Source organism: Paramormyrops kingsleyae, chromosome 19 (genome assembly GCF_048594095.1).
Source record: "Paramormyrops kingsleyae isolate MSU_618 chromosome 19, PKINGS_0.4, whole genome shotgun sequence".
In the NCBI taxonomy this organism is placed as follows: domain Eukaryota; kingdom Metazoa; phylum Chordata; class Actinopteri; order Osteoglossiformes; family Mormyridae; genus Paramormyrops; species Paramormyrops kingsleyae.
Genome location: NC_132815.1, coordinates 16,112,848 through 16,130,738, shown reverse-complemented (window position 1 = coordinate 16,130,738; position 17,891 = coordinate 16,112,848). Strand labels below are relative to the sequence as shown.

Below are 17,891 nucleotides of genomic sequence, written 5' to 3'. Positions count from 1 at the left end.
AGTGAATTCTGGGAAATACCACGCTGTGATTCTTTGGCCCTGTTTCTAAGCCACTGCGATCCATCTGTCTGACTCAAACCGTCTCTGAGGACACTGCCCCATGTTACACTTCACAACCCCAGAAGAATTAATGTTAGCATTCTGGAAGTTTTCCAAGAGGAAGTCGCTGCTCATCCGGTATCAGAGGCTACCCCGCTGACCGTTACACACAGGGAAGATTTCCGCATCCTTGTCCTTCTGCTGACTTCTCTGACTGGTCGTTTTCCGCTTAAGACTCAGCCATTGGTTCCTCATCGGTGAACAGGCTGCTTCCTTATCCCTTCCACGCCGTGGGACTTGTCAATACTACTTTCCAAACAACAACAGAAAGCAGGTTAATTCAATGTGGTGTAATATATGACGTATTTTTCCATCAATGCTTGTCCACTCGGACGTAGCCCATCCCATAATGCACTTGGACAGGGGGCCAGCAAACAACACAGGATGTGTACACTTGTACTCTCTGGGAGAAAATCATTTGTAAAATAATGAATAAACTGTAAATAAAGCTGAATCGACCCCCGGTAATCCTGAGCTAGTCCGAGTGGCCATGCTTGCCCATTTATTTAAGTTATTAATCAGAAATAGTGCGACGGTGTGTGTGTGTGTATGTATGCACCTTGCAGTGAAGCTGCAGACTGTGTGTTAGGCCTCCTCCTCATCAAAAATGCAGGAGTATCACATATCAAGTCCCTCAGCCACACTGGATTCTAACACCTCCGTAATATCGCTCACCTTCAGTCATTTCTCACTAGTTACGATGCGCAAACTCTTGCTGCTCACCTTCCAAACATTATGTGGCCTGACACCCCCTTACCTCAGGGTCCTCCTGACCGCTTTCCCGCCCCCTCGCTCACCGCTGTCGTCTAGCTGTAATCTGCTCCTCGTCCCCTGCACCAGGCCTCTCACTGTGGGTGGCAGGCAGAGTTGGGAAATTCAGGTCCAGAGAGTAAAAGTCCAGACCAAGATTTTGTTTCAACCAACCAACTGAGTACAAAGAGTCACTGTCACCAGAGTGTGAATCACCCCTCCATAATTGGGGGGTACTGCCTTCATAACACTTCTATGACCATTACGGTCCCCTACCGCGTCAATATGAATAGCCACCAGGATCAATGTTAAGAGTGCAAGATGCGCCAGGGGTGTTTACTAACATGTATGTAACACACGGTCATGGTCTGGACATGTGACACAATGAGAATCAATACAGAAGATCTCATTATCCTTATCCCTATCCAAAAGAACTTGGTTTTGCTAACTCCCAGGAATTATCCTAGAAGAAGTATACTAGTAAAAGTAATAAGCCTATACAGTTACAAACAGCCTGGTCTGGTCCAGCAGTCTGCTGTTATTCCTGCCCTCTCAGTCCCCCCAGCTCCAACAGCCTTCAGAAATACATATTTGCCTATTAGGCTAATATCTGTCTTGATGATACAGTAGATCTTAAAGTTCAGCCTAATTTCTAACTCACTTCTTGGTCCTGCTCACTGTCCTCATCCTGCCATCTTCCTGCACACTGTCCTCATCCTGCCATCTCCCTGCTGCCTGCACACTGTCCTCATCCTGCCATCTCCCCGCTGCCTGCACACTGTCCTCATCCTGCCATCTCCCTACTGCCTGCACACTGTCCTCATCCTGCCATCTCCCTGCTGCCTGCTCACTGTCCTCATCCTGCCATCTCCCTACTGCCTGCACACTGTCCTCATCCTGCCATCTCCCTGCTCCTGTGCCTCTCCTGCCTTCTGCTGACCACCACTTTCCTTCATACACATTAACAGTTTGCAAAACTGCACCTATACTTTTGGTGTAATGTTCTGTAGCTCTTAACACTAATATTTCCTATTTACTCTTCTTTTACCACCAAAAAAGTGTTTGATGTCTCCATCTTTTGTTTTCCTCATAATGTGTCTGTGAATAAAATCTAATCTATGTTTAACAACATCTAAAAATGTCCACAAATATGAAATTGTGGAATGCAGAATCAATACTACTAAAATTAAAATAATTGGGCTTATAAAATGACCATGATCGATTTTACCTCACCAAATAAGCCTGATTTAAATAGAAAACTTAGCTTGTCTTGCTAGTTAACGTAACTAACGTTGACTGTACCGGCCTCAGAAGGACAATGGTAAGTAATTCAGACTGGCTAAGCTGCTTCTATCGCCGAGGTGGTTAAAATGGTACGGTCCACACTAGGGGTGGCTGAAATCGTTTTACATAAAATTTTCCTACAAGGTGAGGTTATTTTTTTATTATTATTATTTTTTTTTTACAACGAAATAAAAATGTTAAGACCACCCCCCCCCCCAAAAAAACTGCTATTTTTGTATATTTTGGGGGGTCTGGGTCTTGATCGGTACCCCCCGTAATTCGAACCATGACTGTCACAGAGTACTCAACTGGTTGGTTGAAACAAAATCTTGCTGTAAAGTTTTTCTCTTCTGGACCTGAACTATCCACCTTTGGTGGTAGGTTATTCAATGCCATTGCTCCCAAATTCTGGAATTCTCTTCTCAACCTCTCAGTTACTATTCTTCATTCTCCACTTTTAAATCTGACTTAAATACCTTCCTGTTTAATTAACATTGCTTTCTTAAACTGCTTAGTTGCTTTTTAGTCCTCCTTGTAAATTGCCATTTGTGAAATGCACTACAGAAATGTAAATCTATAGCATGGGCTGTGCCCGGCCAGGCGCATGATACATATTATTTAAATACTTAATACACTTCACAGCAAATGTTCTATCAAATGTTGCTGTGAGTAGAGAAACGATTTTAAATGATTTGAAGGTGAAAAAACAAAATGCACGTAATTATCGGTACTTAAATGAAAACTTGATATTTATCTAGTATCTAAAGTAATTCATGGGCGTGTGACGTGGGGTAGCTCCGGTGGAGACGCAGGCCTATACACTTATTTAAATCTCTCTACAAACCTGAGAACCGCAGTTTTGCAACAGAGCTGCGGAATCCGGAAGCTTAGACGCTTTTGCTAAGGGCTACGTAAGAATCGGTACGTTAATAACGCACAACCCGGGGAGGAGCCCCCTCCAGTAAATAAGAGCAGAGGCGGACAGTCCGGGGAGGGTACAGAGCCTAGTAGCTCGCTGAAAAATAACTTTAGAAGACTTTAGGGTGCGCATGTTTGAAATGGAGATGAACGAATTTGATTTTTAATCTTTTATTTTTTATTTTTAACTTCGGTAAGTAAGCTTCATTTCAGCCTATGAGCAACGTGAATGATGCTGTGTAATATGAGTCTCTGTGTTTCCGACTACCTTTAACAAACGTGACAGTGTTGGATTTGCCATTAATTCCGTGCCTTTTCGCCGCACGTCGCTGCCATTCCCACGACTCCGTACTGTCACCTGTGTAAGATCAGCAATCGCTCTGTGGGTTGATGTATAACTGCGCGATTAGGTGGAACAGAAAGACAATTTACTGGCGATGTAGTTAATTAATGCGAGCCCCGCCTGATTAAAAGCACCCCATAATTGCTAAAGGAGTTTGACATGTGAACGTAACTGTTAATATCCATAGTGGTAGGATATACTGTGTATGTGTATTTTATTTATACACACACACACGCGCGCGCGCACACATACATCTACGCACAGGGCTGCAGGATATATTAAGTTTATCCAGCCATGCTTGATGAGGCATTTGGCTTGATTTGGGGTAATGGTTTTATACACAAAACAATTTCATTGACACTGGCCAACATACATACACTGTTACCTTATTGTCTGGTATGAAGTTACCAATCAACCATAAATGGCTTATTGGACATTAGCCTAAACAACAGACAGCCTTCTCTATAATGTGTTGCAGGTTTAAATGTACTGAGCCCCAGCGTACTGTAATGTCACACATTATGTAAGCACACTTTCGTGGATTAATTGCTTTAACAGGCATAATTTCATGTTAGGTCAAACTTCGATGATGTCGTTAGCTTTGGTGCAGTAACATAAAATGGCCTACTTGATATATCAGAAAAAATACTTTGATAATCACATTTAACATAGGCTCGGTATCGGTTAAATTGGATTTGTCTACTTACATTGCTTGCTACTTGGAGAAAAAAAATACAATAGATATTAAATTTTTTCAGTATTACAAACCACTTTGTGACCAAAACTGCATCCGGCACAACTTGGGCAGATCAGTTCTCAACTTGTTCAGGCCCTAAAACCCGCAGCGGCAAAACACAAACAGAAGTGCGGCATAGTATAGATGTTTTTGAATAAAATCGAAATCAGTGTCTGAGTTACTTATCCTTCGTTAAATGGGTAGCTCGTCGTGGAAGTGGAAAATGATATGTGCAGGCTAATACACGGACTTTACTGTGTCCAGCTACAAATGGAGTTCAAGGGAGACAGAGGGAACACATGTGTACAGGCATGGGGATGTGTGTGTGTGTGTGTGTGTGTGTGTGTGTGTGTGTGGACTCCCTGCAGGAACCATATCCTGTGAGCAGTTCATGATGGTCAACCCACGTCGAGTTAAAACATTTAAATATCCAACTCTGTTCATTAAGCATTCCTAAATCTTCATTGTCAATGTTTTGATATTTTTTCATTCAAAAGTGGGGTGGGGGGGCATGTATAACCGGGGTGTCTCCCCAGCTCCTGACCATCTGCACCCTACAGGGGGGGTGCTCAAATAACAGAAACGAGGAACGCTGCATGAAACGGGATAGTATTGTTGAAGTAACTAAATCACAATTACAAACACAGTCAGAAATGCAAGTCATTTGGCTGAATGCCAATTAGCAGCTTGTCTGTTATCTGTGAAAGAGACCAGGCACTCAGTACTGCGATATGTGAGTTTTCAAAGTGACACAAGGCAGTTATGAGCTCCAAAGGAGGCAAAGAGTCAGTCTCCAAACTGCAGGTTCATCTATCATAAAAACACACAGCTATTTATAGTGCTATGGGGAAGGTTCTAAAAGCTCATGAGAGCAGATACCGAACAGAAATAAGCACATTAACAAAGAGGAACAACAGTCACGAGTCGAAGCTTATAGGTGGGGATAGATGGACGCCAAACACGACCAAAGTACAGCCTCAGAATCGGGCACAGAGCTGAATCAGCACCTCTGTGACCCAACTGATGCACAAAGACTCCTGAACTTTAGTAAGGGCCACAGAACTCGGGCCCCTGAGCAACGGCTGGGATTTATATCTGGAGAATCCACAATATTAATTTTAATCCACAATATGAGTAGCCAATTATCAAGGGGGGGGGGGGAGTCTGTAATGGGAGGGGCAGCCATCATTAGGTCAGAGGATTGCTCTGCATAGTTGTATAACAGCTGATAAATATGAGGCCATTTCCACCTTATACTACAATACCCCACTATACTCAGCTCAGGACTTGTATGTTGACATTCCTGGGACAGATGCTGTTCAGAAAGTAAAGGGTTGCTCTCTTTATTAAGACCTTGGTATTAATATATTATCAGTTGTGTGCTTTACTTTGTCCACTCGTATACAGTACTTATATATGCCAGAGATGTTCAGCACCATTTCCTTTGGGGAAGCAAAAGATGTAAGAAATTTCTTTAAGACCAAATTAAGCAGAAGTTCAGTGACTCTACACGTACTGTATGTAGTAAGACAATATCGGGATCGCTTTTTAAAAATTGTCACTACATTTGTGGTACTTTTAATATCCATTGTACTTGGATACAGTGTAATGGATTATTTGTTCTTTGTTACTTTTCAGGAACATAATGTGGAGCCACTTGGTCCTTGCTCTTGTAATCTGTCTCATGGAAAAGGAGTCTGCCTCAGGCTGCTTAATTAATGGACGGTGGGCATTCTGTGTTGGCGAATCGTTGTACCACATTCCATTATTGCCTGCCAGTATTACTGCAGTCGATCTGAGTGTGAATTATATAAGTGAACTCAATGAAACATCCCTGCTTGGATTGGAAGGGCTTGAAGAACTGTATATTGGGTCACAGAAGACGAACATACTTAAAGTCAGGGCAGGTACTTTTAGAAGATTGTCCAGTTTGAAAATTCTCGATTTAGGAGACAACAAGCTGCTTGTTCTTGAACCTCATGCTTTTATGGGATTAGTGCGACTCCAGTACTTGTCTTTAATGCACAATGGCCTAAATGAGTCCATTTTAGAAGATCAGTACCTTCAGCCATTGCTATCCTTAGAATCTCTCAACCTCTATGGGAACCAAATACATAAAATCCAACCTGGTCTGTTTTTTCAAGATATGAGGAAACTGAAAATAGTAGATCTATCTTTGAACAGGGTTGGCAGCATCTGTGAACAGGATTTACGTGGATTTCAAGACAAACACTTTCAGTTGCTTAAACTGTCCAGCCTGCAGCTGAATGACATGAGTCTGCCCAATTTTGATTGGAGGAGCTGTGGGAGCCCATTGCGAAGCCTGTCTTTCACTGAGCTGGACTTCTCATCAAATGGAATGACTGTTGAAAATGCACGTTTATTTTTTACCGCTGTTGCAGGCACTAAAATCGATAATCTCATTTTCTCCTCAAATATCATGGGCAGGTCTTTCGGACATCAGAATTTGAATGATCCAGACAATGAAACATTTTCTGGACTTAATGACAGCTCTGTTAAGAGCTTGGATTTATCTAGAAATTCAATTTTTTCCCTCGAATTTTCAGTATTTCATGCTTTTGGAGAGGCTGAGAGGATCACGTTGGCCAATAATAAAATTAACCAGATTGAAAGAAATGCTTTTCTCGGACTTGAAAATTTACGACACCTCAACCTCTCTTACAACCTTATGGGTGAGATCTACGACTATGCATTTGACAATCTGCCTGGTCTTATTCAATTGGATTTGTCATACAACCATATTGGTGCGTTTGCATACAGATCATTTAAAGGGCTGGTCAACTTGCGTATCTTAAATCTCACAGGAAACATGGTTAATACTCTCCACATACTTGCACCAATCTCCAGCCTGCAGTTAATTAGTTTAGCTGATAATAAATTAACATCCTTATATGGTCTTTCTGATTTCTCCAAAAATTCCTTACTAATTGACTTGGAACAAAACCGATTAAGGAGACTGAGTGATTTGTATTCCATCCTTAACACAATTCCTTATGTTCAGATTATCCTGTTGGGTTCTAACATGCTGTCATCATGTGAACCGGAGCAGCCAATGCCAGCAGAAAATAATTTGCTGTACCTTGACCTTCAGAATAATGCGTTACAGACTGTTTGGGAATATGGCGCCTGCATAGATGTCTTTCACACTTTTGATAAGCTTTTATATCTCTACTTAAACCACAATTTACTCCGATCTCTCCCAAGCAGAGTTTTTGAAGGTCTGACCTCCTTGCGGGAGATGAACCTGTCTTTCAACTTCTTAACATACCTCCCGCAGAACGCCTTTCCAAAAAGCCTAAAGTCTCTCGATCTCTCCCACAACATCCTGAGCTCTCCTGACCCACGCAGCTTCCAGTCCATCATTTTTCTTGACCTCGGTATGAATCGGTTTATCTGTGACTGCAATTTGATGGACTTCTTATTGTGGGTAAATCACACAAACGTGACATTTCTGAGTCCTAAGGAAGAATTGATATGTGAATATCCCAAAGAATTATTGGGATATAGTATCATTGACTTAACCGCAGATTCATGTGAATATGATGAGGAAGAGTGGATGTCAGAAATAAGGTTTTGCTTATTTGTGGGTTTCTCTACAGTTCTGATATGCTTCATCATGTCAGCTATCATATACACTCATTATCGTGGCGAGCTCTTCGCTGTCTACAAGAAGGTGACAGCCAGGGTTCTGGAGGGCCATCAGAAGACCCCCGCGGAGGATGGGTCCAAGTACGATGCTTATCTATGCTTCAGCAACAATGACTTCAAGTGGGTGGAGACTGCGCTACTGAAGAAGCTCGATTCTCAGTTTTCAGATCGCAACCCCTTTCGCTGTTGTTTTGAAGCCCGAGATTTTATTCCAGGAGAAGATTACATATCGAGCATACGAGACGCTATCTGGTACAGCAAGAAGACAGTTTGCGTTGTGTCCAAGGAATTCCTGAAGGACGGCTGGTGCATAGAGGCTTTTAAACTGGCTGAGAGCCGGACGCTACAGGAGCTGAGGGACGTTCTCATAATGATCATTGTTGGAAGCATCCCACCATTCAAGTTAATGAAACACGAGACCATTAGGACATATATCCAAAAAAAGGTATATTTAGAATGGCCTGAAGATATGCAAGACATCGAATGGTTTTACGATAAGCTAATAGCAAGGATTTTAAAAGAGGAAAAGGTCGAGAAGAACAATACTGTTGAATTTCAAAATATCAGCTTTATTGTTAACTAGAAGACTAGTTAACTTCGTGTATTCTAGCCTTGATTAGTAAAAATCGACTGGATTTTTAAAAATCCGACTTTACTTCAGAAAAAAGTACTCGAATGTCTAAACGCTCCAGGGTGTCTAAAGTGACTAAGTACACTCGGTAAATGACAACTAGCTGCAGACGAAAGTAAAGGCGAAGCCCCGACTTTGAAGACTGTGTCTCCCTCCCCCTTTTTATTTTGTAGATTGAAATTTGATGTCAGACCTTTATTTTGCTTTTACACACCTACATGCTTTTTTTAAAATATAAAATCCATTTTTGTTTCCTGAATGACAGCTGCCCAATGAGATTTCCATCACTGAAATTTTTCTGCACAGCGCCTTGCTAAAATGAAAGTTTTTTGCTCTCAGTCTCATATTCAGTTTTAGATTAAACTAGTTACACATCAGCAGCGTTTTTGTACAAACTGTTATATGTAACATGCCTACAAGCCTATATGTTTTGAAGACTTGTACACCGATCAGCCATAACATTAAAACCACTGGGTGCCATTATATATTACTCAAGTGAACATTCAGTTCTTGAAGATCATGTGTTGAAAGCAGGGAAACGGGCAAGCAAAAGGATCTGAGCTTTTACAAGGACCAAATTGTGATGGCTAGATGACTGGGTTACAGCATCTCCATGTTGATTTTACTTTGACACGCACCATCTACCTAAACATTGTGGCAGACCAAGTACACCCCTTCATGACAACAACACTTCCTGATGGCAGTGGCCTCTTTCAGCAGGATAATGCTCCCTGCCACACTGCAAAAATTGTTCAGGAATGGTTTGAGGATCATGGAAAAGACTTCAAGGTGTTAACTTGGCCTCCAGATTCCCCGAGATCTCAGTCCAATCAGCATCTGTGGGACATGCTGGACAAACAAGTCAGATCCATGGAGGTCTCACCTCACAACTTACAGGACATAAAGGATCTGCTGCTAATGTCTTGGTGCCAGATACCACAGGACACCTTCAGAGGTCTTATGGAGTCCGTGCCTGGATGGATCAGAGCTGTTTTGGCGTCACAAGGGGAACCAACACAATATTAGGCAGGTAGTTTTAGTATTAGGACTGATCGATGTATATTATATAATGTGTAGTACAGCAGATTTTCCTGAAAGCCGGTGGTTGGACTGTGAAGGAACCAGCAGTTTTGGGACATTGTTGCATCACACACACATGTTAAATGATATCTACAAGCCATGTTGTTACTTCTGATGGGTGCATCTATTATTCTGCCAAAAAATATAATTTTAAAATACCCATTTTAATAAGTCTGTTGACTCTGAGCAGGATGGATGGATGGATGGATGGATGGGTGATTAATAGGCAGACTTTACACTGTCTTTGTATAAAAGCGAGTCAGCTTACAGAGACGTCCACAGGCTGTTGACATGGTGTTCAGAGAACAACCTGGCACTAAACAGGGACAAGATCAAAGAGCTCATTACTGACCCAGGAGGATACAATGAACCCACTCCCATCCTTATCAACTGTGGAGAGGGTCTGCAGCTTCAAACTCCCACATCACAGAGCTCTCATGACCCAACAATACCAGGGCACTGACCTTGAAAGCACAACAGAGGTCGTACTTCCTGTGCACACTAAAGAAAGTCAGCTTGGTCCAGCAGCGATTACTGTCCTTTTCCCATTGCTCTGTTGAGAGCATTTTAACTTCTGTCAAGACCACAAGGAAAATGCTCTGTGGCAGAGAAAACTAAAAGTAAGGACTCTCAGTAAAGCAGGCCCGCAGCCAGAAATATATTTCATTGGCTGTCCGGCAACCTTACCGATAGGTCTTCCTAAGTAGATTTTGCCGACTGGGGGGTTCAAACATGTAATTTTAATTTTAGTCTGTTTACGTGCCTATAATAAAGGACACTCCAAGCCTCAGGCACCCCACCACCATATTTATCCATTTTTACTTTGCACATATGGAACAATATGTACAAAGTAGCCAAGTATTACGTGCAGTGTGTTATTTGCTCTGTTTGTGCCAGCCCAAGCTCGTTGTGCTGTTGGGTACAATAACAAAGTCATTGTGATAAGGTTTTATTTTATGAAAGCAGTCATATGTCCTTTTTACACGTACGCAAATCAGCCTCCTAACTGATGGGTACCAACCAACGTCTCCCCCGTAACCTGCAGCATCATTATCAGACACGAAAATGTTACTTTGTAAAGATTTTACAACACACCATAAAATAGTTTTAAACTTTATAGGTCAGATTTCACGACAAATGTTAGGAGAAAAAGTTAAATATTTTAAGGACATGACAGATGCATGTCTTGTTTACGGAAGAGGATTAGGGCCACCATGAAAATATTATTTGAATTCTGACTTTAATGTCAGAATTCTGAAAAAAAAAAAAAGTCAGAATTCAAATAATATTTTCATGATGACCCTAATCCTCTTCCGTACTTGTTTTACAGTTTCGCTTAATCAGCAATTTCAACTTCTAGTACTTGTAGCCACCAGGAGGCAGACTTGTCATTCTAAGATTTTTTTTCCAAGCAGCACTAAACTTTAGGCTACGTCAAGTATTTTACCTCGAACGTTGTAACGGTTGCGGCTACCTGCTTGACTGTATCGCACAATGGCGAGTTTTAAACATTTTTGTTCACAGCGGAATGCAGTGTAAATCCTAATCCCACTCTAATAGCAAGTTTAAAAAGTGCAGAACATTTGAAACGACACGAAAGCGTTTTATTGTTCAGATACAGAGCAGGTCGCGGTGGCTTTGGGTAGAATGTAAAGTCGTTACCGAAAATAGTCAGTAGGGTATCTGTTTGGGTCCCTCATCAGTGCTCATATCCTCTGCCTCTCATCTTTTTATAAATCATGCTGGCATCGTTAAATGCTACGGAACTGAAGTGATCGCATTTACCTTCCTTTCGGTGGTTATATGACCATAATCTGTCCCCCAGATCCACGATCAAGTCATTTTTATATAGTTTTCTGTATTTAACTGACTGCATTTGTCATTTACATAGATGGCAGCCACGATTTAATAACAGTACGACTTGACAACCCTCTTTAAATGGGTAACGAAAACATATTTTTCTTTCCCTAAAGTTGAAATTTTTGGTGTTTTGGGGAAAACAAAGGCAGAATTTGATGATCGAACGTTAATCCGAGCCAAATTTGCAGAAAGTATATAAAAGGAAATAGGGGTAAACTAAGGGAAAGTAGTGGATGGCACTTTACACTTCCAGGATATACATAAAACAGACAGGCCCACAATTTCACAGATTCATCGTCAAGTATGCCACTATTTGACAAACAGAGTATAGCAAGATTAAATGAACCACCATATTAACCTGTATTACTCATTTATTTAAAGGACATAATAGAGGGGAACATCTTTTTAAACTGATGAACTCTTTAAACGTCGATCTGTAATGAATAGATTGGCCAGGATGATTTACACAGAATGCAAAAACCGAATCATGAAGCAAGGAAAATTTACAAAGAGCAAAATTAAAAGATTGTTCCCCAGCATATGATGCTGTTTTTACAAGCCTGCCTCTAATTCTCCATATTTCTACAGTAAATACAGCTGTGGTCTGTCGTGAAACCAGGGATAGAGAGATGTAATATTTTTGGAGCAAAAGCAAACAGCAGCAGCTGCTTTGCTTTGCAGGAGGTATAATAAATGTTGTGTCAGAAACTGTACCTAATATTTGTCCCAAATTAAAACCCACGTCATTATTCACAGGCTGTGGTGAAGGTTCTCTAAAGCAGAGGAGAGTACACTGAGATGGTCTATTTTAGGAACCGCAGTGGGGAACAACAGCCCAAACCAGAGAAGCGAAACCAGCTCAAATAGCAGGATGTTTGGGTAAAGAAAACTTAAGTACAAACCCAGAGCTCCTGTGCGAAACCACTTATATAGTGTAGTGGGTGTTAGATTAACCTGTACACTTCATTACAAATGTGTCATTTGGAATGTATGAGCTTAGCCTTTAAACCAGGGGTGGCCTATCTTATCCGCAAAGGGCCGGTGTGTATGCAGGTTTTTGGGATAACCTGTACAGGTCAGCTGTTCAAACCCAGGTGTGAGGACTCCAATCAGTCCTCTAATTAGTAATCTAATTAGGGACTTGCAGCGAAAACCCACATACACACCAGCCCTTTGCGGATAATATTGGCCACCCCTGATGTAAACAAATACCCACAATATAGGTTTTAATGTAGCGGTTCAGTGATTTTCTTCTACATACGGGGCTTTCTCTCCCCTGACCTGATTTGACGGTCTTCTTGGAGGAAACCACAATTTCAAAGCTACAGACGCCCCCCCCCCCCCCCCCGCCATGAATTCCCAGATCAGGATTACCCCTTTGCTTTTCTCATCATTCAGGCCCCACAGTCCATCCTCCATCCTCCATCCTTTGCAGAGTGGACATAATTAATGTAGTCTGGGAAGCGCAACTTCTACCGTTTCACGCAAACTCCCGGGAAGGGGGTGACACCGGAGTCGTCTTTGGGGAACAGGTGCTTTCTGCACTCTGACATATCCGATGGCTTTGCCAGTACAAAGTGAACAGATCGGCCACATGGGAATCTAACATACCTGGCTCCGTGGTTATGGGATGTCTGGTGAGGTATTCTTGTCCGAACAAAACATACAAAAAAAAAGATGCCTTCATCAATCAGCCACTTAGATTTACTACAGAAATACCAGAAGATAAAGGAAGAAGCAGCCTTTTTTAAACCATAAAGGTAGCTTGTGTTCAACACTGTACTATGTTGTAGATATTACTAAGAGGCTATCAAGAGGTTCAGTTGAGAATTTTGTATATATTACATCTAACATTCATACACTAGGTTGGATGAAGAATAATTTGTACTCATGATGTTTAAGATTGAAACCGTATGAAAGGTTAGTGTTTAAAGATGACGAACACAGCTGATGTGGCTTGTGGGAGTATTAATATGCAACTTTGTGTTACAGTCAATAATATATTACTTCACTGAGGACAGCTTTAATTAACAGGAAATGGAAAAATAAAGTACTCCCATGACCTACATTTAAAAAAAAAAAAACATCTTAACTAATAACATATTTAATTCAAGAAAACGTTACATTTAATTATGGGGGAAAATGAGCGTGCGCCTCACTGTGAATTACATGCACAGCACAGAGTAATATTCCTGCACAGTGAAGTGCTTCCTGGTGGGATGCAGGCCAGATATTCGTAGACCTCTCCTTGGCTTTGCCTTTCACTCTGAGGAGTGAGGTGATCCTCCCAGTGAAACTCACTAATTTTTCCTTTGCTAAATGGGGAGGTGAATAGGGAATGTTGTAGGGGGCTCCAGCATGATGTTTGGTGGAGTTCAGAGGTCCTGCTGGCCTGCCTTACAGGATATTCAATGCACTAGGAGTGCCTGGTGGAGAGGGGCCTGCAGAATCAATTCATGCCTGCGGATGCTGTGTGAGCTATGTTGGAGACACACGTGCCACATTGTTCCTGGGGTCATATGGGCCCCACCCAAATTGCAGAAGACCAGGGGCCTGTTTCACAAAGCAGGATTTCTGGCTTAGCCAGATAACTTGCCAGATTTAAGGTAGTCTGGGCTAAATGTAAGTGGATGAAAATAAGGTCTATTTAGCCCAGACTACCTTAAATCTGGCAAGTTATCTGGCTAAGCCAGAAATCCTGCTTTGTGAAACAGGCCCCAGATAGTGTTCTGTGTACATTTCCATCCCTCCATCCATCTGTCAGCTGCTTGTCCTGGACAGAAGGGGAAACCCCGAGCCTATTCCGGAAAACAAAGGGCACAAGAGTACATTCTGGACAGGATTGCCAGTCCATCTCAGGACACACATAAGTACATTCACTCACAATCAAGCACAGTGGGTAAGCAAGTCATCAAGCTGCTGATAAACATGTGACTATTACTCTTAGTAGTTTGCCTATCCAGGATAAGCTCCTTATCACCACAACCCTAAGAATCAATTGTCAATTGATTCATATTATAAATATAAACATTTTCATGAAATTGTCCAGTCATGCACTGATGAGGCAGTAAGTAAATCTTGAATAAAACTGTAAAAGCAGGAGCCAAAAAACAGTAACAAGGAAAGACACAATAGTGTTGGTTTACAAGGCTGCCCTTTCTGTGGAAGCACAATGAAGTCTTGATATTGCTGGAAGACAGATTAGATTACAGAAGAAATCCGCAGGAAATATCCGAGAGGAGGACTGCAGAAACTCAATGATGGCCTTGTGGAGTGGCTCTGTGACACAATCTCCTGAAATGGCGAGAACTGACATGAACAATGACGTGGAAGGAAGTTTTTACAAAATGTAGGCACTTCCTGAAGACCTGACACTATATCGGCCTGCACGGCACAGGGAGAGGAACACAACCCATTTCACGACAGCAGTGAAACTGCTCCCTCGGGGTCCAGCCAGTCTCGTCTTCTGTTCTGAACAAAGATGCACTCTCTTTGCAAAAATGACTCTCAAGTTGAGGAGAAAAAAACACTCCAAGTACCATTCATACACTTATGGCCACGTCTTTTGAATAATTCAGAGGAGTTTTATTTTTTGCACACAGAATGAAGCAATTACCTGCTCAGTTTAGCATTACCGATTAGTTGATACCGGTCGGCAAGAATGAAACAAGTACTGTGGGTGAACAAGGCACATCCGGATCCAGAGCTTTGGTCATGGTAAGACTGAGATCTGTGACCAAACTTGCAAAGTTCAAGCCAACTTCTTTGAGCTCCCATAAAACTAAGTTTAGAGCAGAAGCTCTTTACCAGAGCACCATAAATCCATCGTCAGACACGGAGACAGCAGCAGTTGCAAAGGTCGTCTTCATGACATCACACCACCGCCATAAACATTTCAACATCTTCCACACCACCGAGTGCTGATCATCAGCGTTCACCCTGCATTGCTGACTTTGCTGTAAAGCCAGATTGCAATACTCCAGAGCACATTTCACCAGGGGTAATTATATGCTGCTACTGCAATGAAAGTCATTCAGCAGGGCATTTCTAACAACCAATTAGATATGATTACTAATAGAGTCATTTTGGCTGTATGATTCAGTTCACTTGAGGATTACAGACTGTTTGCTAAGGTGGCTCTCAAGCTGGACTAGCAAGTAGGACAGCAGAGGAAGGATCCAGCTAAAAATACAAGCAGGTTGGATTTTAAAGTGACATTTTTTCCCACCTTGTTTCACCAAGTGAGGGTACATTTTAAGCCCTTGCAGGACAGTCAGACTGTGTCAGAGAAATATATGGTGGGAGCTCATAATGGTTAAAGAAGCTTCAGATGGTGATATGGGACAGTTATAAGTCTGCAGTAGGCAGTGCAGGAGACCTGAGCCTCCTAGTGGGACAAGCCTGCAAAATGACCTATGTCTCATACCAACATAGCAATGACGGAGCCAGGACACCACCCTCAATGTCCCACATAGCCTTGGATAGACAGGTACCTTCTGGATCAGGTCCTTTGGGGTGCCAAGTGGTCATCACATGGTTTGCACTAATGAGACCTGCAGAAGAAGAAGTGGGACACCAAGTGACTGGAAGCTACAGAGTTCCTCTATGCATTCTCCACCAAGATGGTCATGGGGCTTAAAGGGCACAAGGATCCAAATGAGTTGCTCTCTAATGCAAATGGCTCAGATACAGCACTGTTTGAGATTATAGGTGGCAGATGTGAGGAGTTCCGGTATTGAGGCTAATTATCTAGTCTTTAATTCAGTAATTCAACGCAATATTTCAGTTTGTGATTTTAAAAGCTACAGTTGTGTTCAGAATAATAGCAGTGCGTCTAAAAAAGTGAATAAAGCTGAAAATCCTTATAATAGTTTTTATTGCCATACATGCAACTGCATCAGGAACACTAAAAAGTCTATTCCAAATCAAAACAAGAAGAGAAATTCATCACATATGTGTTAATCCTTTACAGAAAGTGAAGGAAAGGGAATATTAGGCTGTTCAAAAATAGCAGTATCCACATTCTTCTTTACAAACTCAAAGATTCACTCTATGAACTGAAAAATGTTTTATGATTATCCTTTCCTTTGAATCATTGAACTAATATTTAATTGTATAACCACTGTTTCTGATAAATGCTGCACATGTGTGTTGTATGCAGTCAACCAACTTCTGGCACCTGTGAACAGGTATTCCATCGCACGATGATTGGACTACATTTCTTAGTTTTGCCTCAGAAACAACATTTTTGATGTCACCCCACAAGTTTTCTATTGGATTAAGGTCCGGGGATTGGGCTGGCCACTCCATAACATCAATGTTGTTGGTCTGGAACCAAGATGTTGCTCATGTGTTCGGGGTCGTTTTCTTGTCGAAACACCCATTTCAAGGGCATTTCCTCTTCAGCATAAGGCAACGTGACCTTTTCAAGTATTTTGTGGTATTCAAACTGATCCATGATCCCTGGTATGGGATAAATAGGCCCTCCACCGTAGTATGAATAACATCCCCATAACATGATGCTTGCACCACCATGCTTCACTGTCTTCACAGTGTACTGTGGCTTGCATTCAGTGTTTGGGGGTCATTTGACAAACTGTCTGCAGCCACTAGACCCAAAAAGAACAATCATGCTTCCATCAGTCCACAAAATGTTGCGGCGTTTCTCTTTAGGCTAGTCAATGTGTTCTTTGGCAAATTGTAATCTCTTCAGCACGTCTTTTTTTCAGCAATGGGACTTTTCAGGGGCTTTTTGCAGATAGCTTGGCTTCATATAGGTGTCATCTGATTTTAACAGTACTCACAGGTAACTTTAGACCTTCTTTGATCTTCCTGGAGCTGATCTTTGCCATCTTGGCTATTCTTCGATCCATTCGAATGGTACTTTTTAATTTTCTTCCACGTCTTTTAGGTTTTGGTTGCCATTTTAAAGCATTTGCAATCATTTTAGCTGAGCAGCCTATCATTTTCTGCACTTCTTTATATGTTTTCCCCTGTCCAATCAACTTTTTAATCAAGGTATGCTGATCTTCTGAACAATGTCTGGAATGACCCATTTTACTCAGAATTTCAGAGAGAAATGCACTATAACTAGAATGTACATTTGCTGCCTTCCTTCCTAAAATAAGCCCCATAATTGGCACCTACTTTTTCACAGAATGACCTCACTAATTGAACTTCACACTATTATTTTGAACACGCCCCTTTCAAGTAATGATTCTGTTACACATAATCAGCAGCATGCGTGTCATTACTGTTGGTTTTCCATTACTCTACTACACCTACTAGTAAATTATTTGCCATGTAGAAATAGAATTTCTACTAAAAACGGTGATTGATCAGGTTAATCATGTCGGTCTGCTATTATTTTGAACAATTGTATAAGCCACAATGTTTTAGGACCATCAAAGCCCTGTAACTTGGTCAAATGCTTCCTGTAGAACTCATGTCTGCACAGCTGATGGGACGTTCATTCATGTCAGCAGATCCCTGAGAGAACAGATTCCATGAACTGCTCAACC

At 41.6% G+C, this 17,891-nt stretch overlaps 1 protein-coding gene and 1 long non-coding RNA gene across 2 annotated transcripts; one reads left to right on the top strand and one right to left on the bottom strand.

The window, feature by feature from the left end:
* Positions 1-2: 2 nt before the first annotated feature.
* On the bottom strand, positions 3-3,019 carry LOC111837564 (uncharacterized). Its single transcript, XR_002836680.2, has 3 exons — positions 2,978-3,019; positions 857-947; positions 3-345 (listed from the first exon to the last, which is right to left on the bottom strand). It is a non-coding gene; the product is annotated as an uncharacterized lncRNA (long non-coding RNA).
* Positions 3,020-3,058: 39 nt separating this feature from the next.
* On the top strand, positions 3,059-9,673 carry tlr5b (toll-like receptor 5b). Its single transcript, XM_023799670.2, has 2 exons — positions 3,059-3,244; positions 5,769-9,673. The coding sequence occupies exon 2, from the start codon at positions 5,776-5,778 to the stop codon at positions 8,380-8,382; it is 2,607 nt and encodes an 868-aa protein (XP_023655438.1). The 5' UTR covers positions 3,059-3,244; positions 5,769-5,775; the 3' UTR covers positions 8,383-9,673.
* The last annotated feature ends 8,218 nt before the right edge of the window (positions 9,674-17,891 follow it).